Source organism: Mixophyes fleayi, chromosome 8 (assembly GCF_038048845.1).
Source record: "Mixophyes fleayi isolate aMixFle1 chromosome 8, aMixFle1.hap1, whole genome shotgun sequence".
In the NCBI taxonomy this organism is placed as follows: domain Eukaryota; kingdom Metazoa; phylum Chordata; class Amphibia; order Anura; family Limnodynastidae; genus Mixophyes; species Mixophyes fleayi.
Window position 1 is genome coordinate 123,139,062 of NC_134409.1, and position 27,255 is coordinate 123,166,316.

A 27,255-nucleotide genomic window follows, 5' to 3' on the forward strand; every position below is an offset into this window, starting at 1 on the left:
GCAATGCAGAATTCAACCCGGGAGATTTTTTAAATATGGATCAATGATCCCTAACAAATCTGTAGTCAATATACTGTCAATATACTGAAGTCATCTATCTGATGTTCACACCAAGGGATTTTTTTTTTTTGACAGATGTGAATCATTTTTTAAACACTTTGGGCCGGATTCCTCAAGGGACGTGTCTGCCGGTTTTGAGCGTATCATACGCAAAATCACTCCAAGAACCGGACCGTACGCCATTTAAACGCCGCCCTGTCTGCTCCATCTTCTGAAACATAGATGGGCAGCACAGTGGCTCAGTGGTTAGCACTTCTGACTCACAGCACTGGGGTCATGAGTTCAATTCCTGACCATGTCCTTATCCGTGTGAAGTTTGTATGTTCTCCCTGTGTTTGGGTGGGTTTCACCCAGGTGCTCCGGTTTCCTCCCACATTCCAAAAACATGCTGGTGGGTTAATTGGCTGCTATCAAAATTGACCCTAGTCTCTCTCTCTCTGTCTGTCTGTGTGTGTGTGTTAGGGAATTTAGACTGTAAGCTCCAATGGGGCAGGGACTGATGTGAGTGAGTTCTCTGTACAGCGCTGCGGAATCAGTGGCGCGTTACAAATAAATGACTTGCTTTGAGCCATGATATATAAAATACATCTCTGCAAATACACTGTAAACTCCCTTAAAAACTCCCACAAACGTTCTGGTATGAAGGAGCCTTAACAACAATTCCCTTCATGTCAGTAACCTATTCTTTGTACTCTGTGCCTAAATGACAAAAATACGCTGTAACTCAAACTCACAGATTACAGAACTATTTTTAAAGCAATGATAATACATCTCGGAGACAGATGGCAATCATTTCAGATGCTGTCCAGGAGGTAAATTGGCAAGAGATATCTTCCTGTTATTCTGACCTTTAAGAGAGTATAGATGTGCATTAGGACAGAGTCCACTTATAAATAACAGGATATTATTATTATAGTAAATGTGTGCTGCTTGTTTTTAAAGAACCAGGAAGTGAAATGCTGGGGGCGTTCTCCATAACGGTTTTGTTCTAGACTTTTATGAACTTAGTGAAGATGTACTGGTCAGTTGGTTACAAGCTATAACCATACTTACCAACTTTTGAAAGTTGACTTCCGGGAGCCTGCCGGGAAAGGTGGGCATGATGGGGGCGGGCTCCAAAATTTGCGTCATTTTGGACCCGCCCACATGATGTAATGACGCAAATGCGGCATTTTACAGCAGGGGGCTGGGCCAAACGCAGCGATTCCCAGTAAATCGCGGCGTTTTGGACCTAATTCTGCCCACTTCACTAGGAAGTGGGCAGTTCCGGGAGATTGACGCACGCTCCCGGGAGTCTGTGAGACTCTCGCCAAACGCGGGAGTCTCCCGGACATTCCGGGAGAGTTGGCAAGCATGGCTATAACAGACAAATCTGACAATAAAACAATTAGGAGCTGGGGACCGCAGGTGAAGGCATGGAGGACCACAGCTGGCCCTAGGGTTAACTCCTGCCCATCACTGAAATAAAGCAATAGTAAGAGCGTCACCTAGATAGTCATGATTATAATATGGCAAAGTTAAAAAGTTAATGAGTGCACAAACACAGACATCAGTGTGCATCTAAACCAACCACGCCTGCGCTTAGACGTATTCAAATACATGTATGTATGGCACGTTTGCAATGCGTTCAGTGTACTTTTGATTCAAATGTGAATTCTAATAACAGCCTGACCACTGATTGGTGCGGTGTAGTCATAGTATCGACCTTCTAGCTACAGCATTCCCATGGTAACTTACTTCAGGGTTGTTGAAAGTACAACCATTAGTGTGTGTTAGTATCACATTCAACAGCCAATAGTAATACTTCATGGTGTCACAATTGGCTGCTGTTCATCATTAGCTTTCCTAGAATTAGGAAGGTAGACAGACAATTTGTTCTGATTTGTGATGAAAAGGAAAACGAATCACATTGTATTTTGTGAAAACATTCAAAATATTACAATGAACGGCTAACACAACCTTCCATACTGGAAACAATGACAGTCGACTTTTCCGAGCTGGTTGTGGAATTACCCCTGGACTAAACTATTTAGATCGTAGGTGAAGCCTCATTGGTTCACAGATGACAGAGTAACTGTAGTGGTGTAAATTAAACATTGATTTACTGGCTTTGACTGAGATTTCTTAATTATGATAGAACTGTGGACGAGTCTGGTTGAGTCTGACGCTGCTTCATACAGCAGAAAAGAGAGCTGACCTTTTGTATCCACCTCCTCACCATTGTGTTATGTAACTTTGTGACATTTCAGTCTGCTTCCTAAGGAGCGATAGATGTGTCATATATGTCAGTGCAGCCCAAACAGAGAAAACAAGGACTGTCAATAAATGCCGAGGGATTTTTTTTTTAGCTTTTTGCTTATATCACAGATAAGTTATATCATGTTCCAAAAACATACTGATAGGCTAATCGGCTGCTAACAAATTGACCCTAGTCTGTGTGTGTGTTTGTGTGTGTTAGGGAATTTAGACTGTAAGCTCCAATGGGGCAGGGACTGATGTGAGTGAGTTCTCTGTACAGCGCTGCGGAATCAGTGGAGCTATATAAATAAATGGTGATAATGATGATGATGTTCTTCAGGTATATTTTAGCATTGATTCATTTTTCAAACTCTCAGTTAATGTTTCTTTGGCACAATTGTGGTGTACAGAAGCTAAACACAGGACTACGGCAGCTAATGTTAATTCTAGGCTTGAGGTCATGTGAGGTCATGTGCTGTGACCTGCAGCAAACAATCCAATATTGGCTTTCATTATTCTAAGGCTGGGTACACACTATACTAAATTTCTCCTAATACGATATCCTTAACGATTTTACCAAGGATTGAAAGAAAAGAAAAAAGTCCCGATCAGCATGCAGATTCATGTGTACACACTATACACGTTTTACACGATTCACCTTCAGATCTGTGCTCTTCATCTGTCATAACCATCGGCTGTAAAGATCGTAATTCTGCATAGAGATCTATGGACACTGCTGGTGTAAATTGCACACACACTGCAGGATTGGAATGATGTCGTTCCATCGTTGAACAACATTTTTTGTCCAGTTTTAAAATCAAATGAAACGATACCATGGGCTTTGTAAAACAATCGTTGCAGTATACACACTACTGAGATATTGGCCCAAACGGTCGTTTATCGTTTGATTGACCCCATAATCGGCTGCAAACCCTGTAGTGTGTACCCAGCCTTACTGCACTAGACTGCTAAAAGCTGATGTCTGAAAGGTTGCTATTTTAGATCTGTGTGACGTTATTAAATATATATATCTTTATGAAAACAATTTTATTGTCAGAAACCAGAGCAGGGCTCTGCAGTGTGAGACTATAAACAAAGTTTTCTGTAAGCAAATTATACTGATTAGTATAAACCCACAAACTATGAATAAAATGCTAAACTGAGACGAAATAAGCCCCAGCCCATGTGTCAAAGGAGACCTGAAGTGCACAGCCACACCCATATTATGGACACACCTACTTTCTGATAAACCCCATCCCTATCAGATTTTTATTTAGCTCTATGGTAGAGGGAAGGACGGACGTCCTCATCCCACTCTGCGGTCACTCAATGACACTGGCTTGCGGAGTCAGATAATGGAGGTTCTACAAGGGTGAAGGTGCATAATAGGGGGCATGGGAGAATTCCCTCTAATACAGACTCTGCTGCCTGTAAATTGAGGTTCAGGGCTTGATTCATCTTCCGACGCAACCTGCACGCAACTTACGTCTTAAAAACGAGCACGGAACTTGAGTTAGTTCTGCCCGTATTCAAATACAAGAGGATCTCAAGATATGTTTCCATTTGAAAATGGGTATAAGTACGCTGTGGCTAAACATTGCTTGCCGTATGTAGAAAGACAGAACGCAGTGCAGGCTACGCCCATATACATGTGCAATATAAAGTCCTATCAGAACGCATGCACAAAAAATATATTTTTTAAATAAATTAACAACCATTAATACTATAGTCATTCATAAACATAATTGTAAAAAAAATCATTCTTTTTAAATAATCAATAAGCCTACATAGATCAGGAAGTTCTTAAAGCGTACTGTACACACAATGCCTTTTATGGTCTAGGGTTTGTGCTAGCTAGCGGCACGTGTCCGAGTAGTCTTTAAGAGTCTTAAAGAGTATGGTGTGACAGTCACCACTTGTAGCTGGTGCAAATTATACAACTAAAAACACATACTTAGAGAAACACGGAACTTGAATGGGCCACATCTGTGTTGGCGCACCCTTACTGTACATTGTCTACGTTCGTCCGCCACTTCACTCCCACGTTCTAGCCTTCAAGTCATAAATGTCATTTGCGTTCAGACACGAATTGCATGCTATTGCGTTCATTGGCCTAAGGTCCCTTTCCGAAATTGCGCAGAGGTATTTCATGCCAGCTATGGCCCACAAAGGGACTTACATCCGAAGATTAATCAGGCCCCCAATGTTTTCCTCAGAAAGTATTTTAATTCCTAACAATGACAAGCCCTTAAAAGTATACAAAGATTTCACTTGCTAAATAATGTGGATTTGGATGTTACTCTTGTCTGTGAAGACAAGAGGTCAGTATTCTAATTGTGCTCATCAGCACATAACAGAACAAGTAGACATTTTATAACTAAAACAACAGTAAATGAGCAATCATAACAGTATTTTATGAAACAGTCATTTTATCTGTTACATTTATTGGCTGAGAGACAATTGCATTCTCCTCATTTCTCTATAAACAGAGGCTGAAATAATACTGATAATAGCAGGCAGGACAAGTAGATTCACCAAGATGCTTCTGTTCCATTTTTGATAAGTGTACTCCTCTTCCCTTTGGGAGATCCTGGATGGGAGGTGACAAGGGGAGGGGGCATGGTGAAGTGATTCGCATCATTTTGGCCCTGCTGTACCACGTCTGTGTCAAATCTTTAGTGGATAAAATAACGTGAGTCATGGAGGTCCCCGTCCTGCCCAATTCACTAGGAAGTGTTCAGGATGTGTGAGGATGGTCTGCTCTCCCGGAAGTCCAGGAGACCTACCCAAAATTCAGAAGTCTCCCAGAGTAAGCAGGTACGTTCTACTCCCCCATTGGTCTGTAAGTACGTTCTACTCCACCATTGGTCTGCAGGTACATTCTACTCCACCATTGGTCTGCAGGTACGTTCTACTCCACCATTGGTCTGCAAGTATGTTCTACTCCACCACTGGTCTGCAAGTACGTTCTACTCCACCATTGGTCTGCAAGTACGTTCTACTCCACCATTGGTCTGCAGGTACGTTCTACTCCACCATTGGTCTGCAAGTATGTTTTACTCCACCATTGGTCTGCAAGTATGTTCTACTCCACCATTGGTCTGCAAGTACGTTCTACTCCACCATTGGTCTGCAGGTACATTCTACTCCACCATTGGTCTGCAGGTACGTTCTACTCCACCATTGGTCTGCAGGTACGTTCTACTCCACCATTGGTCTGCAAGTATGTTTTACTCCACCATTGGTCTGCAAGTATGTTCTACTCCACCACTGTTCTGCAAGTACGTTCTACTCCACCATTGGTCTGCAAGTACGTTCTACTCCACCATTGGTCTGCAAGTACGTTCTACTCCACCATTGGTCTGACACATATTTCCCCACTAGAACACGCCCCCAAGCTATTCTATTGTGAGAAGATTATCACACTTCAATAAGATTGACAGGAGACCACTGAGAAATATGAAAGGGAAGGGAAACCATGATGACTCTATTGAATGGTGAGCTCGGAGAGGAGATTTACTATCACCAAGCTAGTTAAATACCTATAACTAGAAGATTTTATGTCATCCCTTTCATAATTACATTATACAAATACAAATACTCTGTCCATTTAAATAATTCCCCTCACCTACACACAGGAGGCAGCCATTTTGTGAGTTCAACCAATATCCATGTTCATGAGAGTGCTGTCAATCACTAGGCATGAGGGCTGGGAGTCACACGGTTCATAAATCTAAGGGACTGACTTGTTGCCAGTAACAGACATTGTTGTTATAGATTGTGGCCAATACACACAGGGACATGACTACCCACAGAACCGTAAATCTAGAGCATGAAGTTATACTGCTGGCACTGGTGTAGGAGTTGGTACCCAACCCTTATGGCAAGATAGACAGGATCATTTAGCTTATGAGTCACTTTTACCTTTGCAGTCTGGCTGGGCCGAAATGCAAACTGTAGACTTAACCTCATGTGTCAAACTCCCATTGTCCCATAGATTGTAAGCTTGCGAGCAGGGCCTTCTCACCTCTTTGTCCGTTTTACCCAGTTTGTTTATTAGTTTATTATGTTTTTTCCCAATTGTAAAGCGCTACGGAATATGTTGACGCTATATAAATAAATGATGATGATAGACATTGCTTTTCAATTGAAGCTCACAAGCTGGTAGTCCTGCATTTATATATATATATATATATATATATATATATATATATATATATATATAAATATGTATGAATATATACAAGTTGTAGTGGGCAACATGATATTTGGAATGTAACCTGCAAGCGGCCATTGGTTTGTCAAAAAAGCCTTACAATCCTGTGTAGACAATAATAAGTAAGAATACTGTTGTGTGATTACTGGTGAGTGCTGAGCTATAAACGATTAAGGATAAGACACCGAGGGACAGGTTTTAAAGGCTGACTGACGAGAGACGGGTGCTGACGGATGAGTTGTAAGTGACGAGTCATAAACTACCAAGAAATCAGAATAACGAGTGATATATGATGCTTTGTATTTTACCACATCATACATCACACATTTGACGTTTAAATGTTAGCCTCCATGCTTGAGAGGTGAGTGCATTTGATGTTAACTGCACTTCAGTGTGATCTGAGGCGTGATCTCAGTGTAAGACTTACAGGAATGAGGACCCTTGATGTGGGTCTGTAATCTTAAATGTTTTGATCAAACTATGAGCTAATGCCTCATACTTTAGGTTGGCTAAGTATAGATTTGCGAATGCAAGGACAAGCGTTGACAACAACTGTCTTTTTGTTTTAAATTAAAGAGCTGTATATGTTCCAATAAATAGTATTCATCAGTGCTGATATTTACTATATCAAATGAATTTTACACCAGAGCCAGGGAACAGTTAACTTCTCACTGGTACTTTTAGGATACTTTTAAAAAGATTATTCCTAAGTTCATTCGCATCCCAATTGCACACAATTCTTTCGCCCTTACAATATTTCAATAGATGTTCTCTCCAGCCAATGAAAGAACAGACCACTCCTGAGAGGTCAGAAATGACGATTATGTACCATCCAGTTTATTTTACATAACACATATAGTACATCTTACACTTAAATTAAAAAGTGCATGTTCCAATACACGGTGCTTGTCAGTAATGACATATACACCCCGGTTCAGAATAGTTGATTTGCATGCAGCTCTTTTTACCTATACTGTATATTTTGCTATTTATATTTTTTTCTCCAGCTAATGCACTTGCAAAAAGATCCAAACAAAGAAGAAATATCAGCACTGACATCTATTAGAACATATATCAGAATACACTTCTATTAAATTTAAAAATCATACTAGTGTGTGATGATGTGGTAAATTACACAGCATTATACGTCACTCATCATTCTGACTTTTTGGGAGTTCCTTATAAGCTCATACCCCATCAGGCATGATTGGTCTGTAATCACTAATCCATCATAACCTGTAAATTATAGCTTGCTCCTCATTGGCCGCTGCTTGTCATTCATCTCTGTCCACTCAATGCCTGTCCCTCACTCATAACTAATCGCTTGTCACTCACAGCTCGTCACTCATCACATGACACTCATCACATGACACACATCACATGACATGATACACATCACCTCTCATACTCCCTATTCACACATCACACCCTTGTTTGACAAATTATTATATTAGAGTATGAAAAAGGATGATGTCCGGTCTGATTCTGATGTCTAACCTTGACAAATGATGATGTCCTAAAATGGGACACTACTGATTATTTGGATACAGGTATAGCTAATCCTGAGAGCACAGCAGCAGAAAATAACTAATGACATAAATATCTGTCTAAAATGCACAAAAGAAAGCCAGGAAAAAAGTAAAAAGCACTGTATTTTGAAAAAATTACAGTAGTTTATGAACAAGGCTATAACGTAATGTCACCGAACATAATATCGGTATATTTACTGTGCGGTGGTTCTGCAGAACCGCCGATCCCAATGCTTTGAAGGCAATTTTATTAACGACAAAACCTGATGGACTTTGTCTTTAATAAAAGTTCCAGTTTAAAAAAAAGTGCCTTGAAAGCTCCGGGAATCGGCGGTTCTACGGAACCACCGCACAGTAAATATATGCCCCATAGACTCCATTGAAATCTGCAAGTTGGGCCTGATGGCATAATGTCCAAATTAATGTCCAATTTTTGCACTCACATGAACACATGGAGGTCCATATTGGACAGATGTAGGTGTCTGGCGATTAGGCCAAATGTCTGAACCCTATAGGGTCTCTTTAGTGAGATTTGTTTCATTGTCTTACATAATAACCATTTATATAGCCAGCTAAATCTAAGCCCTCATATTTAAAACCCTGTCAATATATACATCTTAGTTCATGTCATGAGTTGACATCTTAGAGTTGGCCTTGCATATTTTTGTTATTCCACAAACCTTATTCATGTCTACCTCATTTGTCATTGTTATATATTTCTATCATGAATGAGAAGACAATTTTTCATCATTGATACACTGACTTAGTAATTGGTTGGCATAGCTAAAATGGAAATTAATTGAGAACTAAAAAACATATTTTAGAATTCACATATATTTTACACTTGTCATACAATGGAAGAACTCAAGATACTTGATATTATATGCACCTTGCATTATTACATGTCGGTAGCCAAATTTTATTATTAGATCCACCTGTTCGGCACTTGGTCGGGCAACTTACAGACCCCATGGGTCATTGCTTTTGGAAGGTGAATGAACGCAGAAGCCAACTTCGTACTGTATTTATAAACATGCCCGGCAATGACCACTATGATTTCACGATGGATTATTGTCAGGCACCTCTCTAGTTTTTGGTCCTCACACCCATCGATCAGCCCCATTGAATAAGAGGCCAGACTGAGCTATTGTTCTTTGTCATCATTCATCTAAAACACTTCCTGCAACACCCTTCAATTAAGTGGCCACACATAGATGTGTCGATCGCGAGACTGTGGACGATTTGGATTAACACATGCAGAGGCAAACTGCACAGATCCGACTGCGTGGCCATTGGGCAGCAAAAAATGAATCTAAATTAAAGAGCACGTTTCCTGCATGTTGGTCGGCCAATGGCCCAAGCGCCGCAGTTGATCAACTTTTAGGAAAAGAAAGAATTATACAGCGCTGGGACCTCAATAATTATAAACACAATTATAGCTGGCAAATAAGTATCAGGTATAACTATGGCAGAATTAAAACAATAGTGCTCATAAGATAAAGTTTAGTAAAATAGATACATTTAATAAATCTTAAAAACCCATTGGCAAATACAAATACGTTGTTGAATTTAATAACACATCAACAACTATAAATACGGTGTAAATTGATTACGATATAAAACAAGATCCTATAAGATGCAACATAAATAGGAATAGTAGCTGAAATAGCAGAAAAGCAGAATGTTTGATCGACTTAAATTGTGTGAAGATCCCAATTCAGAATTGGTAAAATCCTCTTTAAATTAAAATCCAATGGAACTTTAAATCTCCTTTAATGAAAAACAATTTGTAACAGGTTCCAATGCTGCAACTTTTACAGAAGTGACACCCTATGGAGATCTTGATTATTCAGAACAATTATTTGATTGCCAAAACCTTGCATTTTGTTTAAATTAAAGGTTGTATTTGAAAAAATACATTTACCAGCAATGTAAATTCACACACACATGAACTGGTGCTAGACCCCCAAATACTATGTAAGAACTGCCCCCTCCCTCTTTCTATTGATAGGAAGACATCCTGAGTATTCTTAGAGAGAGAAAAAAAACCAGAACATTTGGGGTCGAGAGTGACCTAGCATGCCCCCGGGCTTCTGGCACACCCCAATGTTGAATAATAACGCCCCACAATGAGTCACGACTATAACCCTTTACGTGCACATGCTTTACCCCAGTTTGGGCAGAGACCAGTGTTGGGAAGTATGTTAAAACAACTAATTAACTTGTAAACCCAAATCAGTTTAACAGTTTTTGTAAACAGCTGCTTGGTCGTCAAAGGTTACATGACAACTGAAAACCAGAATGGAAAGCAGTAAATAATTGCTGCAGTCTAGTAGTTGTCAGGTCTCCTGCTTTATATAACTGTCAACACATGCTGCAAAATCTGCAGCAATATCGTCATCACCATTTATTTATATAGCGCCACTGATTCCGCAGCGCTGTACGTAGAACTCGTTCACATCAGTCCCTGCCCAATTGCAGCTTACAGTCTAAATCCCCTAACATACACACAGACAGAGACTAGGGTCAATTTTGATAGCAGCCAATTAACCTACTAGTATGTTATTGGAGTGTGGGAGGAAACCGAAGCACCCGGAGGAAACGCACGCAAACATGGGGAGAACATACAAACTCCACACCAATAAGGCCATGGTCGGGAATTGAACTCATGACCCCAGCGCTGTGAGGCAGACGTGCTAACCACTGAGCCACCGTGATGCACATAATATCAAACATTTAACCAAAGAATGACCTCGATGCTCGATAATAATCTGAACAAAACAGATTGGATCATTTTTGGTCTTGCTGGTAGATGTCATCAGATGATAAATACTATCAGACCTGTGTGTACAAACATTTTACAACCACGTTAATAAGTTCCGACAGGTAATGATCCAGCCTCTCACCAGAAATGCTATGTATGTGATAAGATTACACAAATCCTGAGCTTGACGGGACACTCACCTAAACTGGACACAATTTCTGAGGACATATTTTGACATGCCATTTAACAGCTGATTTGCACAGCAATGATGAGGTATACTCCCTATCTGCTGTGCAAATCCATTTATCTTTCATTAAATAGACCCATTACCTAAGCAGAAACAGATATTTTTTGGGGGCTAACTCAATTGTCAGCCAACTGATCCACAAGGAACATGTTACATGACAAAGGCATAAAGCACCATCCAATGGTGTAACTAGTTTGTAGTGAATTGATAGGCTAAAAATTGGTTTAGCCCACCAACTGGCTGCCTCTGGTGTGTATAAGAATTGGGTCCACATAAGTACTGGCAAAAGCTTTTAAATGTTGTTGGAAATCCGCATATATATCAACATACACATAGGAGAGGAGGGTTTTTTGTTCTCAGATTTCATGTCCTGCGCTATTCTCTCCTGCTCACATTACTTTGTGCAGTAGATTGATGTCCTGTGCCTTAATATTGGGCAACACGGCGGCTCAGTGGTTAGCACTTCTGCCTCACAGCACTGGAGTCATGTGTTTGATTCCCGACCATGGCCTTATCTGTGTGGAGTTTGTATGTTCTCCCTGTGATTGCGTGGGTTTCCTCCCACACACCAAAAACATACCTGTAGATTAATTGACTGCTATTAAATTGACCTTAGTCTCTCTCAGTCTGTGTATGTGTTAGGGAATTTAGACTGTAAGCCCCAATGGGGCAGAGACTGATGTGAGTGAGTTCTCTGTACAGCGCTGCGGAATTAGTGGCGCTATATAGATGATCATATATCATGTACACATTAGATCCTCTGCAACACCATATACTGTATCACTATGTCACAATAATATCCTGTGACACTATACCAGAAAGTTTTACATCAGCACCTTAAATATACTAAGCCAATATACTGAATACTGTATAAAACTGCTTTGACTGTTGTTACATCCCTTACAACTAAATAGCGGCAGAGTTTCTGTCTTGCGACGCAGAATCGTCAGCTTAGATTCCAACCCAAGATCCTATCTATGTTGAGATCGTATGTTCTCTCTGTGTTTATGTTAATGTCTTCCTATATGCCTGGGAAGTCTCACAGTCCTGGATGTGTCTAATTCTCTTGCGGTAATCAGGGAGCTTCAGGTGGAGAACTCAACCTTGATTGTCGCCTTTTCCCCCCTCTTTTTGGAGTATGGCCAGCTCATTTTTTGGGGCACGCTTTACACATCACACTACTTTACACAGTTACTTCCGTTATGTCCAGTGGACTACGTACATTTTTTGTTAGCTCTAATACATATAGATATATTTTTTGGCTCTACTTAAGTTTGCAGCATTCAGTACCAATGCTGCATTTCTGCCTGCTGCCCTGACTTGACAATCTTACTATAAACACAATCTTCAAATTGCCAGGTCTGCTCCCATGGCTCACAGACATACTGTTAAGTTAATTGGCTTCTGACAAAAAATTGGCCCTTAAAAATAAGATTGTAACCTCCACTAGGGCAGTGACTGATGTTTCTGGCTAACCCAGTGCATTAATATTCTCCAGAGTTTCTTACAATTCAAAACACTTACTAAATGCAGACTGCAGCCCTTAAGGTGGAATTGTTAAATTAACAAAATCTCACTTTAAAACAGATTAAGGTACACCCGAGGCCATGGGTTTTCTAAGAACGGTTGTGGTGCAGGTCTCGTGTGCAAACACAACCATTAAAAAAAAATAATCTTTTAATGTTTTTTTGCTGTTGTTGCCCTTAGCAAACTCTTTGCAGGAGCCTTAAATGAAACTCCCAGTTATTGTGTAGACTCCACCTACTAAACAAATGACAACAACAGCCCTGTCTGCAGCCAGATCAGTGAGCTCCACAGCTTGGGCTGCGCCACATCTCTCAAGGATCGCAGGAAAAAGTTTATTTCCTAAGGAAACTATTGATTTGTTCCTGTCCTTGTGGTTCTTTAGAAGACTGCTGAGGTTATCGAACTGTTTTGTGTTTAAAAGTATTGCTTTCAAGAAGTCACTGGATTTTACATAACATCTACTGGTAAGTATTGCTACGCAGGATGGGCAACTGATTGGCTAACAGGCATTGAAATGAACTTTATCAGGCTGCCACAGATTGATTTCTAACTATCATTAAAAGGCTGTTTTGAACCCTACTGCTGCAGAACCTCCTAGATAGCAAAAGTCTTAAAAATAGCCTTAAAAGTCCAACTCTTACATGCAGTGTAATATCTGATTTCTTTTGTCTGAAACAAATCAACAGGAGACTTTCATGGTAATGCAAACCTATGCCTTCTATAAAACAAGCTTTACCTATAAATCTGCAACTTTGTCCTGCAGCCTCTTTGCAATAGTGTTACATTTGTATAAGTTTGTTAATGCATGCAGTCAATACTTAATAACTCTTTGTATAGCATTGCAAATAAATGCAGAACGTTCAATATTGCAACAGATTATTGGCAACAATTAGGATCCACTGGTAACTGTACTAGATGCAATATAGCATTCTGCAAACAGAATAATGAGGGCAATTATGTGCTAGCTACCAACTTCTACCAGTTTGCACGTATTCAGAGGGCATGATGCCAGCTCCACCTTAATCGTTCGCAGGGTCTAGCTGGAAGTCACAAGCTCTCAATTTATTTCATCTATCAGACCCCCAGCACCTCCCTCCCCCATCCCTCCTCTGTGCCAGCCCCCCCGGCTTCCGCTGCTATCAGCATGACGTCACCGCTGCCTGCTCCCCCCCACCCCCCTATGAGGGCACTAAGTCCTTTGGCCAGCGCTGTGTGAATGTGCATGTACCCTATGACACCAGCTGCAGAAGAATCTCCCCCCTTTGCACCCTCCTCAGCTTAATAATACTCCAGAGACCACTGGCTGCGTCTAATCAGGACCCCTGAGATGCTACTTCTTATTGTCTCAAGCATCATCTTCCTTTTAAATTAGCTTTACACTTTAAATATATATATATTGCATTATGCTATGTAAATACAGCAAAATAAATAAAACATGCTATTTAAAAATAAACAATGCCAAACTTTTTTCCTTTAAACAAAGTTACTACTTTAAAGTGCGCGCTCTCTCTCTCTCTCTCTCTGATATTATCTAAACAAAATAATTGCAAATAAATAAAGACTCACCATTCCTGAACACAGGCTGATGACCGCAGTGTGTTCTGTCCTGGTGTTGACATGCCCAGTGTAGAAACAGTGCTCAAAGTCTGTGTCCTGATTATAGTCATTAGTCAGGTTCTCCCCGGGTTCTCCAAAGAAGCTGACAGTTAGCACCGGTGCAATAAATCCAGAATTGGCTGTCAGGTTGAAGAAGAACTTCTGTCCAAAGGCTGAGAGTTTAAAGTGAGTGGTGGTGGTGTTGGCCCAGGGGTCAGTGTCAGGGTGGTGGGGACTGAGGCTTCTCTTCTTCCTTTTGAAGTGCATGTTGCTGGGAAAAACTTCTCCAAACTCGTTCACTCTTCTGGGAGTCACTATCTCATACTCACCCAGGCTCTCCAGGAGCTTAGCTGCAAACAGTAACACACACACATACACACACGCAGGGCACAGTTATTAAAAAAAATATATATATACACACACAATCACTAGACAGGGGGGTGCAAACAAGTGCATGCAAAATTAATATTTAGTTGTCATTATAACGATTATTAAAATAATTGGAATGTTAATAAAAATAAATAAACAAGTGTATATGTGCAGTATATGTAATATATATATATATATATATATATATATATATATATATATATATATAATTTATATATTTATATTAATTATATATATATAGAACTATGTCTTGTCATCCTCTCATTCATGTGAGTGCTTCTTCTCCTAAGTGGCTTCTGCAAAACTCAGAGGGCTCAAACCGTTACCTTGCCTTGGGTGAACTTTGGGTCCTTCTGCTGGTGTTACATTCAAGATGCCTTGTAGTAATAATAGTAATCCCAGTAGCCAAAAAGCAAGATGCATGTTTGTCACAAGGAGCAAAAGTCTTTGCTGGTTTCCCCTCTTACTCTTGCACACAAAATCCCAAAAATTCCTATTTGCAGCTTGCTAGGCTTGTTATTCCAGAAAACTGGCCCTTGAGTCTGCACTACCATTCACCATAGGGGGACAAGTTCTTAGCAATCGCCCATGTAGTACCAGGCAATCCAGCATAGTGCACAGGAGAGAGAGGGAGTCAGAGAACAGGCTTCTATTTGGTGTCCTTTCTACAGTACTTCGCCTGAGTGACTGCAAGATTGCTGTCTGAGAATACAACAAGGGAGGAGAGGAGTCAGGACACGCCCAGGGGAGGGGACTGTGTTGATTTTTTTTTTGTCTGGCTAACTAAATGTGTTACTAATGACATCCAGCAAAAGTTTGTATGAATTTTATACAGCTGTGTGCAAAAAAAAAAAAAAAAGCAAAAAATAACAAATAAAAATTACTATCTCTGTCTCTTTGCCAGCTCAGTTTAATACAAGTGTGTTGTTATTTTGATTTAAATTAAAAGTGACACAGAGGAACTTCCTTTCATGAAAACCTGTCATTCCATCTATTACACCATTGAATTGTTACGGTGTAAGCGCAGTATTGTATTTGATTGGGAAAAGAAAGTCTTAATGTTAGCATGTAAACATTGTTTATTTTAAATGAAGTTTAGTTAGTAATTAGTTTGCTGACCATTGACACTTATATATCTAGCAAAATTAATATTAATTTCAATTTATACATTTGTTTGGCTGACTTTTAGGAAGCATTTGGGCACACTTTGACACATAAATCCTTCTTTCCTTAGGGGCAAATCAATGTGAAGTCATTATGTAAAATATTAATGTATCATACATACAATAATAAGTTTCTCACCTTTTATGACATTAATGGTAAACAGATTCACAATTGTAGTGCTAACGATGTCTGCTTAACGATATTTGCTGAAAATGTGTTACGTTTATGAAGCTGTTCCCATATGGTAATACATTAATCGTGATGCACTGAATCTAGTGTGCAGTTCAGGATTCAGCGGAAAGTAAAGGCTTTTTAGCGAGTTTTTGGGTTTCACCAAATCCTTAGGGTTTAGCCAGACATCCAAATCTGAATCCTGATTTTTGTGATATTTTAGGGCAAGTCTACACAGACAATTTTAGTCGCAAGATCGCAAGGGGTTAAATTTATAACAATTTGCTCAAGTTTTACATATCATCATCTTCGTCATCAACATTTATTTATATAGCGCCAGCAGATTCCGTAGCGCTTTACAATTGGGATCTTTTCCTCTCTGCGCTATTTACACAAGTGATTTTTAACCACTTTGATTATCTCCGACAATCGCGCAGCGGCAGAATTTAATCACCTTACATGAACTTCAGGCGATTAATTTCCATAGAATTTAATGGGATGAGCGACTAATCTCTCATTCATGAGATAATAGGTGATTCTGAATGGCTCATTGAAAAAGGTAGAGCAAGATCCTTTCTTCATTTGGACGATTAATATTGTTCGACTAATGGCTTAACGTCACTTTGTAGTTCCATACAACGGAACTACCACCTAGGTAGGGGGTGAAGCTATTATTATTTATTATTATTAATTTTTATTTATAGGGCGCCACAAAGTGTCCGTAGCGCCGTACAGGGACAAACAAGTACAATACAAGGTGGGACAGCATGGTACAGTAAACAATAAGCACAGTAACTCAGTAAGCTCAAAGCACAGCTAGAGAGAGGGGGAGGGAAGACCAGCAAGCGCTGGAGCCCAAGAGGAAGGGCACGGTGGTAGCTATAATGCTACCACCGAGGAAGGGAATGGAGCATTCTATCTCCACCCCCTCTGTGGCGCCAGTGGGCTACTCCATTTTTGACCATGTTCTGTGGTTACTCTCGCAGCTCTCCCTGATAACTGGGGCTCACATTTTGGAGGGGTGGTATACCAATGAAAGGACACAGTAATGGACGTTGTAGCTTCTCATTGGTCCTCCTGCTCACACCCCTGTTCTGCAGCCGCTTTAAATTAGTAACAAAAATGTTCAACACTTTTTAAGTGGTAGCTCAGCTTTAAGAACACCGTTACAAATAGGATTGTATCATGTAAGATTAGACAGCCTGTGTTGATACAGCTGTTGTGGGACAACAAGTCCCAGCGTGCCCTGCCGTACATGCATGGACTTGTAGTACCATACTACAGATCCACAATTGGCCTGATTCCCATTTCAGATCAATATTCAAAATTAGGATAGGATATGGTCTGGTATTCAGCAAATGTATTTTATACAATGATTCGGTATTAAATGTAATATGAATTTGGTGCATCCCTATAATTGGTGATGAAAGCTGAAAGGATAGAAATTAAAGTGTCGCAATAATTGCAAAGCCATGACATTTTCTGCCAAGCATGTCTGTATGCATCCGTAAAGAAAATAAACAAATAAATTATTAATAATAAAATTAATAATTAAAATGATCAGTTTAATCTGGGAGAAGTTATGCAAAATAAAAATACTTTATAGAGGACTACTGAATAATATGATAAGGCTAAGATTATTGCTGTATTACCCATATACTGGGTGGCCCTGTTAGGGGGTGGCTTAATGTTCCCTTATGGCAGTACCACTAATTGGTCCTTGTAGACTAAAGAGGACGATGACACTGACAGGAAGCAGACCTCTACATGTCATATGGTCGCTCGGCCCGCCTTCACTGTATCTCCTGTTCCACTAGCGCAGTCTGCTCTGTAACTATAGAATGTTTTCCAATAAAGAGTGCGCCGTTTGGCAGTGACATCATAGTCAAACACTGACATGGAGCCGCAGCCAGCTACCTCACATGTAAGAAGCTGCTGGCTGTTTCTCCTTCATGTTAGCAGTCGGCGTTCCGTGTGGGGACACCGTGGGGGCAATAAAATCACTGGATGATTGACATTACGGTGGGGGTGGGGGTCAATTCAATTAGCCGCAAAGTGTCTTATGGACGTTCCGGAGACACTTCATGGCGGAGATTTTGACAAAAACTTCCGCTCATTTTCCTCGCAACCCATAGAGGTGAGAGGAAAAATGATTGAACATTTCCACCGCAATTGAATTCTCCACTATGTCACTCATCCAGTGCTTTACTTGCCCACTAACTATTGGCACTTTAGGCAACTGCTCATAAGAGCTTACAATCTAGTTGGAAAAGAGCACATCTGCGATAAGAGGAGTGAGTATGAATGAGAAATAACTATAAATTATATATGCAAATTTAAAGTGTCTGTTTTTGCATATTAATATAATTATGATATATGTGATTACTTTGCATATTTAGGGCTAGATTTACTAAGCTGCGGGTTTGAAAAAGTGGGGATGTTGCCTATAGCAACCAATCAGATTCTAGCTTTCATTTATTTAGTACAATCTACAAAATGACAGCTAGAATCTGATTGGTTGCTATAGGCAACATCCCCACTTTTTCAAACCCACAGCTTAGTAAATCTAGCCCTTAGACAAGAAAATAAGATTTAAATGTAGTATTAATGCCATTATAATGAAATCTACCTTTACTCCGAGGTACTATGTATAGTGCTTCAGTCTTCAGCAGTAGTTCTGCAATCATTGTTACTGCTTTCAAGAGGGTGGTGATTTAGAGGGGCCATTTATTATAGGGTGAAAAGCCAGGTTTTCGCCAGAGATAGAGCTTCTCCCAAGCTATAAAGACTACCCCATGTTCCCCACCTGCGATGAGATTCATTGGCTATACACAACATTTGCCTTGTCAGTGCAATACATGGGGAAGACTATTTATCAAGGACGCTAACCTCCAAGCGCTATCATCATCTCCGGATGGCGATGGCAGGAAATAATAGGTGAAAAATGATTTATTTATGGAAAAAAAATTGTAATGCATGGTGGCACAGTGGTTAGCCTTTCTGCTTCGCAGTGCTGGGGTCATGAGTTCAATTCCAGGGCCTTCTTTGTGTGGAGTTTGTATGTTCTCCCCGTGTTTGCGTGGGTTTCCTCCAGGTGCTTCAGTTTCCTTCTACACTCCAAAAACATACTGCTCGGTTAATTGGCTGTTGACAAAATTAACCCTCATATTTGTGTATGTTAGGGACTTGAGGTAATAGGGCAAGGACTGATGTCAATGACAAATATTCTCTGTGCAGTGCTGCATAATTGGTGGTGCTATATAAATACATAATAATAAATAAACTATATATTTATTTCATTTTTCATTTTTTCCTTCATTTTTCTCTACAAAGAGGAAGCCTGGATAACAGCAAGTCGGGTGGCTTATGAGCAGACCCCCTTATACCATACTTGCCAACTCTCCCGGAATGTCCGGGAGACTCCCGAAATTCGGGTTGGTCTCACGGACTCCCGGGAAAGCTGGCAAATCTCCCGCATCCCGCAATTGCAGGACTAAAATGACGCGATTCGCGGTGAATCGCATCATTTTGGCCCCGCCCCTCACGATAAAAGGGCATATTTGACACGGGGGGTGGGGCCAAATGGCCGCGATTGACCGTGCCCCGCCCCCTCCCACCCTCTAGACACGCCCCTCTCCCGAATACAACTTGCCAAAAGTAGGCAAGTATGCCTTATACTGGCAAAGTGGTGGGTTAACTCTTACCGCAGCCGTCCAGCAGAGCCTCATTATCCAATAGGCTGACTCAGCTGCAGCCTACAGTCCTAGGCATTAGGCAGGGTGGGGGAAAAAAATTTAGGGTGCTACAAAATAGTGACAGAAAGAGGTATAAACTGAAATTCATTTTAAAATATAAGAGAATTGTCGTACTCCAAAGTAAAAAGAAAATATGAAAGAAAAATGTAATGAGGTTTTAAACTTTCCGTATTCCCATGGTAAAGACTGAAGACGGACACTGGAGAATAAGAAAATACAAGAGAGAAGGATGGTGATAGGCACATATAAGCCAACTGGAGCTCAGTTTCAACTTAAATATTGGTGAGAGGCGGGGGGGTGGGGGGGTAAAGTAAGTCGGATTTTAAATTAAGGATGGGTCTGTTTTTACCTACCATGTATTAGCCTGGAGTGGAGGGAGAGGGGGCGCTAAGAGTGCATTAGCCTAGGCCAGTGTTGGCTAACCTGTGACACTCCAGGTTTTGTGAAACTATAAGTCCCAGCATACCCTTCCAGCAATAAGCTGATATATATTGGCAAAGCACGCTGGGACTTGTAGTTTCACAACACCTGGAGTGTCACAGGTTAGCCAACACTGGCCTAGGGCAGCCTAAACCCTTAATGAGGCCCTGCCGACCCGAGTCATTAAGACAGCTGCCTATCACTCACCAATATAAAAACATGTCACTAATTATTAATAAATAAGCCTGTAAAACTTTTTTTCAAATTGTGCTTATCTCATACCTGCCTACTTTTTAAATCTGTACTCTGGGAGTACAGATCATGTGACAGAGGGTAGAAGGGGGCGTGATGATATCATTACGCAACTTATGCCCCGCCCCTACTATAAAATTCAGAAATTCAAGGTATTGAATAGTGGGGGACGTGGCTTAATGATGCGATTGAGCCCCACCCCCCATTGTTCAATGCCGTGAATTTCGGCATTTTACAAGGTACGGGAGGTTTGCCTAGTCTCCAAGGAGTCCGGGAGGACTACACTGAAATTGGGGAGGCAAGTATGACTTATCTTCGCTTATCCCTCACTCTTCAAATCAGTGAACTTGGGAGGGGGAGTAGTCTAGTAGTTAGTAATGACAGTAAGATCTTGCAGGAGATCCAGTTTGGATTCCAGTGTCTGACATTCTTGAACAAGTCACTGTGACAGTATCTGTTGCATACAGCGATATGTAAAAGTATATGTTCTATAGTAAAATCTATAACTAATACACAATTGTACTGCTCCATTCAAGGACCCAGTGACACATGTTTGAAGCACTCTTCTGAGTCCCTAGGGCTGGCTTAGAGTACCTGTGGCTCCACAGGTGTTGTGAAACTACAAGCCCCAGCATGCTTTGCCATTAGATAGACAGGTGATAGCTGGCATGGCATGCTGGGACTTGTAGTTTTACAACATCTGGAGAGCCACAGGTTGGCAAGGATTTTCAAGCTGTGCAGTTATTCATTCTTGGATGGCACGGAGACACAACATCTATGATGTAAGATGGTGCAAAATACATACTGAAGATCAAAAAGGGAGACCCAGCCAAAAAGTGTGAAAGTTATTTCTCACAGGAACAATGTGAATTGGTCTGTTTAAGGGGGGTATTCAAAACAATAAAAAACAACCTGCAGATGCATTAGTGGTCATAAGTGGTATCTGCAAAAACCTGCAGATACAACTTATGACCAGCAGGTGGTGATAGATGAGCCATTTCTTTCAAATACTATATTTAGTGTTCTATGAAGTTTGTTAATGAGACTGTGGCTTTCCAATGTCATGGAACTACAAATCTCAGCATTCCCTGACATCTAGAGGCAGTGCATTACAATGCACAATGTATTTTATAAATATAATAAAGTATAGAGGAGACAAGAGGGGCACTGTTTAGACATGAGTCTAATGGGCATAGGAGTCTATGGGGGACAGAGAATAGTTATGGTGGCAGCCAGTGTTCAAAAAAGGCACAGGGGAAATAATGGGTAGCATAAAAGTAGCAAGGAAGGGGAGATAAAGTGAAGAAGATATAAACAGCAGATAAGGCAGGGACAGCCGGCAGGGGAGACATGGTGAAGAAAAAGATATGCAATAAGCGGGCAGGACAGACAAGTAGGGCAGACATGAGACAAGTGTGGGCAAGAGCGCAAATACACTGTGGACAAACAACAGAAACCATGCGAGTAGACCCTAGTCTGTGTGTGTGTCTGTGTGTATGTTAGGGAATTTAGACTGTAAGCCCCAATGGGGCAGGGACTGATGTTAGTGAGTTCTCTGTATAGCGCTGCGGAATCAGTGGCGCTATATAAATAAATGATGATGATGGTTTACCAGGGAGAGGCGCGCTACAAGAAAATGGCCGACGCTCTCCAGTGCACAGATGTAGTCAAAACTTTCTCTCTTCCCAAGTGTTTCCTCAGGATACTTGGCTAGTGAGATTGTCCTGCACACAGAATATATCAGTAAGTTCAGCTCTCGATCTATACTGTATGCAGGATATTTCCAATATTCAATAAGCTTCTCCCAAGTGTTTCCTCAGGACTCAAGATAACGCCTTAACTGCCGGGAGCACAGCTATGTCATTCATGTAATGCGATGCAACGTGAGGGGTTGGTGAGGGGGTCTGTGGGTGATGGTGAGAAGGTTAGGGGGGAAATGGAAGGTTTGAGAAGGACCTGGATCCTGAACAAGCTGTACAAGCCCCATGGGCGGCACTAGATACACCCATTGATTGGCTACTCATGCCCCTTTAACAGTATAGGACACACACAATCCCCCTGAAATTATTTTTCAACAGTATTAAAGTATGGTGCTCAAAAGATGACAATCAGATTCTACCTAGTACATAGTAAACGATAGCTATAATCTGGTTGCTATGGGCAACACCTCCACGTTTCCTTCTTAGAAGGTTTTATAAACTTACCCATAAGAGTTTTCATACGTATAGATAGCAGCATACCGAAATAAATCAAATGATTGCTTAAATGGAGTGTTCTGTTCTGTTAAAGGCATTATGTCCCATTGATTAAGCCCTATACAGACGAAACGCGTAGGGTAGCTTCTGGGCTACCACTGGGCGATTTATATTCTATTACACTGGCTGAGATGGTAGCAGTACACCCCTGGAGGGGATTAAATAATTTAGACTTTGCACATTGTGCATCTGATAAGTTTGCAATATGCTTATTTTCTTTTGATATATGACCATTTTTATTAACATATTAAAGGGAGACCTATTTACTACACTACGGGGTAGATTCACTCACTCATTTTTGCTAGCATCCCGTAGAGGTGCGAGCAAAAGTGAGTGTTATTTTTTACCGTACTTCCGGAATCTGCCCTTGTTAGTGGGTTTCTCTGCTGTGTTTTTCTGTTTCTACATGCTTCCAGCAACTATCTAAAGATGAAGTACCCTCCTTGGAATCCTGCCGATTCTGAGATTAACCAGATAAACAATCATCTGATTTATATTGGGTACGCTGCCATCCACACAGATGGAAACCTTCTTATCTCAGAAGGACACTTATTTCTTACACTATAAGGAGGCCTTTTCTTCTGTGTTTATTTCAAGTATAGTGTAATGCACTAGTATAGTATAGTATAGTGTAATGCACAGTGTAATGATACCTAGCGCAACTCACAGCCACATATAATCTAACAGCAATTATATATATTTTAAATGATAAAACACTAGAGATAAATCATCAGATACATGTGTATGGCTTTACCTATAAAGCAGTTCTGAAATATAGTGAAATATTTTACTGGCAATCATCATCATCATCATCATCATTTATTTATATAGCGCCACTAATTCCACAGCGCTGTACGAAGAACTCACTCACATCAGTCCCTGCCCCATTGGAGCTTACAGTCTAAATTCCCTAATATACACAGAGAGAGAGGGAGAGACTAGGATCAATTTTGATTGCAGCCAATTAACCTACCAGTATGTTTTTGGAGTGTGGGAGGAAACCGGAGCACCTGGAGGAAACCCACGCAAACACAGGGAGAACATATAAACTCCACACAGATAAGGCCATGGCCGGGAATTGAACTCATGACCCCAGTACTGTGAGGCAGAAGTGCTAACCACTAGGCATACTTGCCTACTTTTATTTACCTTCCCTCCAGTACTCAGGGGTAAGTTGAGAGGATGTGATGATGTCATATGCAGCAAATCGCCTCATGCCTCTGTCATGCCCACTTTGCAAGTAGATAAGACGTGACCCGCAAAGGTGGTATTTTCGTCAGGAGTCCAGTAGATCTCCACATTTTTAACGTAGGTTGCGGTTTAAGTATATCTAACAAAGATTTACGCATTTTGCATACTATTCATAATCATCACCAATGGGGCAGGGACTGATGTGAGTGAGTTCTCTGTACAGCGCTGTAGAATTAGTGGCGCTATATAAATAAATGGTGATGATGATGATCATGATCTATTTATATGGCACCAGTAATTCCGCAGCGCTGTACAGAGAACTCACTCACATCAATGTTTGCCCCATTGGGGCTTACAGTCTAAATTTCTTAACATACACACACACACAGATACACACAGACTAGGGTCAATATAATAGCAGCCAATTAACCTACCAGTATGTTTTTCCGAATCAATCATAAGATACGTACAGCTGGGAGTACTGAGTAAACTACAGGATGCAATGTACGCTAATTTTGTAAGAGTAAATTGCGCGTGATTGCACATAAGGTCCTATATGACTTTCGCTCCAGAGACATAGTAGAAAATAAAATATATACAGTATAGTGTTGTGTACACTGTGCAAAATGTGTTTTCTTAAATATGAGCCGACTGTTTAATGTTATACTTACCTTTTATTTGTTGTGAGAGTGTTCATAAAAATAACATCTTTCTTCTCTCACCCTTTGCGTGGGTTAAAAAACTCCGGAATCTAAAGAAGTGTATATTACACCGATGCCAGAGTATTGGTAAAATTCCTAACTGTATTCTAGAATTAAAACCACGCAATAGTGGGCAACCATTGTGAGTGGTTTATTTAGTGTTTATCTGATGTATGATCAAAGTATACTATGAACAGTTTTTAACTCTAGAAACACGTTGCTTTGAAGAATGATTACACAACCCTACTTTATATTTCACAAATCAGACAACAAAACTTGTAAAATGACACGTTTTTGTCATTGCATCCAACGTGTAACATGTAACATTACACATTGAACCTTGGGTCCCTCGAATGGCACTCTCAAACACACTTAAAAATTCTGCAAATTAATTATATATATTATCTATGTTCAGGGGTGTGGATTGGACGCTGGACGGTGCGATCACATATCTCATACTTGCCTACTTTTCGCAAGTTGTATCCGGGAGAGGGGCGTGTCTAGGGGGGCGGGGCGCGGTCAAAGGCATCATTTTGGCCCCGCCCCCACTACAAATATGCCATTTTGTTGCGGGGGTGGGGCCAAATTGACGCGATTCACCGCAAATCGCGTCATTTTAGCCCTGCAATTGCAGGATGTGTAAGACTTGCTAGCTTTCCCGGGAGTCCGTGAGACTGACCCATTTCGGGAGTCTCCGGACATTCCGGGAGAGTTGGCAAGTATGAAATATCTACGCTGCTCCATACTCCACTTGTAAAATCTGCAATAATCTGCTTACATATTATCTATGTTGAAATAAATATTTTCAAGAAAAATCAGAAACATTCTAGTTTCCTACCATACATCATTTTTTAAAAGCTTGTGATCCTAGGGGTATATTCAATTGTCCCAAAGTTCGAGCAATCAAAAAATATTACCGTTAATACGGTAATCTCTCGCTGGATTTCGCTGCGAGCTGAAATCCAGCGAGTAAATTACCGTATTAACGTTTTTTCCACGCACGATTACCGTAATACCGGTAATCGTGCGCGGTCCGCGGGATTTTCGGCAATCCCGTGGACAATTCAATATGCCCCCTACAGTCTGAGGAAAAATGTTAATAAAACTCTCCTGTATTTGAAAGAAAACTTTGGCGCATATTTTTTTATGTCAGGATGTTTCCATCCAGTCCATTCTGAAGATGTAAAATAATTTATTTTTGAACAAGGGTTTCGGAGGTCGACCTTGAATCCACATTTGCATAATACATTTTCTAGCAACTGCCTATGTGATTAATAACCATTTACTACTTCACTTAGTCTGGAGCATGTAGCAGTCACCCCTAAAATCGCCCACTCAGGAGATAATGGGACAAAATGCCATAAATAAATAGAAGCATTCGGCTGCAGCTGGCCACCAAAATGGTTTAATATGAGGATATTCATATTATCTCTTTTTAAAAATCAGTGTCCTACTGCAGGTCAGTAATAGTGCAACAGCAACAGTATGGTGAATGACACAAAATACAGTTTGTAAATAAGAATATTTTATAATATTTGATTGAACCCGTTGTATGATTGAATTGCATATTCAGCAGACTTATCATCATCATCATCATTTATTTATATATATAGCGCCACAAATTCTGCAGCACTGTACAGAGAACTCACTCACATCAGTCCCTGCCCCATTGGAGCTTACAGTCCAAATTCCCTAACACACACAAACACAGACAGACAGAGATAGAGAGACTAGGATCAATTTTGATAGCAGCCAAATAACCTACTAGTATGTTTTTGGAGTGTGGAAGGAAACCGGAGCACCCAGAGGAAACCCACGCAAACACGGGGAGAACATACAAACTCCACACAGATAAGGCCATGGTCGGGAATCGAACTCATGACCCCAGTGCTGTGAATGCATGGTTTTATTTACTGCAGCTGTCTCTCTGTGATAAAATATCTGCATTTTAAAATAATTCAACTATTAAATGCCACATACCCCACTATGCATTCCTGCTTTAAAGGGGGAACATGATTTTCTTTCATAAAATGTTCTTTACTGTTCCTTTTGAATAATAGAAAAAGAAACAATACATGACGATATTACGCAAAGATTACCATACGGTGCCCCTATCAGTGCAGGCTGCAGGAGGGAGTGGTGCAATCAAAACACTAGTATCATTTGCTTCCTTCTTAGAGGGATTTTGTTTTGCAAATATATATATAAAAATAGATTTTTGATCTATCTATCTATCTATCTATCTATATATGTATGTACCATATATACTCGAGTATAAGTCGACCCGAATATAAGCCGAGGCACCTAATTTTACCACAAAAAACTGGGAAAACTTGTTGACTCGAGTATAAGCCTAGGGTGGGAAATTACTTGCTTCTCTTAATAAACTCAGGCTCCCAAAATGTCTCCAAATGTACCAAAAAATCAGCAACGATATTAGTAAGGTGTATATAGCGTGTATATATATTATATATAGCGTTCACATGGGATAGAGGATTCCACAATTTGGAAAATATTGGAGATGATATCATCATCATCATTTATTTATATAGCGCCACTAATTCCGCAGCACTGTACAGAGAACTCACTCACATCAGTCCCTGCCCCATAGGAGCTTACAGTTTAAATTCCCTAACACACACAGACAGACTAGGATCAATTTGTTAGCAGCCAATTAACCTACCAGTATGTTTTGGGAATGTGGGAGGAAACCGGAGCAAACCCACGCAAATACGGGGAGAACATACAAACTCCTCACAGATAAGGCCATGGTCGGGAA

At 40.5% G+C, this 27,255-nt stretch overlaps 1 protein-coding gene across 3 annotated transcripts in view; it reads right to left on the reverse strand.

Moving 5' to 3' along the window:
• The window catches only part of ADAMTS9 (ADAM metallopeptidase with thrombospondin type 1 motif 9), a 197,544-nt gene extending 182,303 nt beyond the window's left edge, over nucleotides 1–15,241 (reverse strand). For all 3 annotated transcript variants that reach the window (XR_012678594.1, XM_075183375.1, XM_075183374.1), the window contains exons 1-2: nucleotides 14,894–15,241; nucleotides 14,148–14,527 (exon numbers count right to left, since the gene is read on the reverse strand). Coding sequence is in view for 2 of the 3 variants with exons in the window: in XM_075183375.1 (XP_075039476.1) it covers nucleotides 14,148–14,527; nucleotides 14,894–14,990 (477 nt within the window). In the remaining variant the exon portion in view is untranslated. The remainder of the gene's footprint in view (nucleotides 1–14,147; nucleotides 14,528–14,893) is intronic.
• Between the last annotated feature and the right edge of the window lie 12,014 nt (nucleotides 15,242–27,255).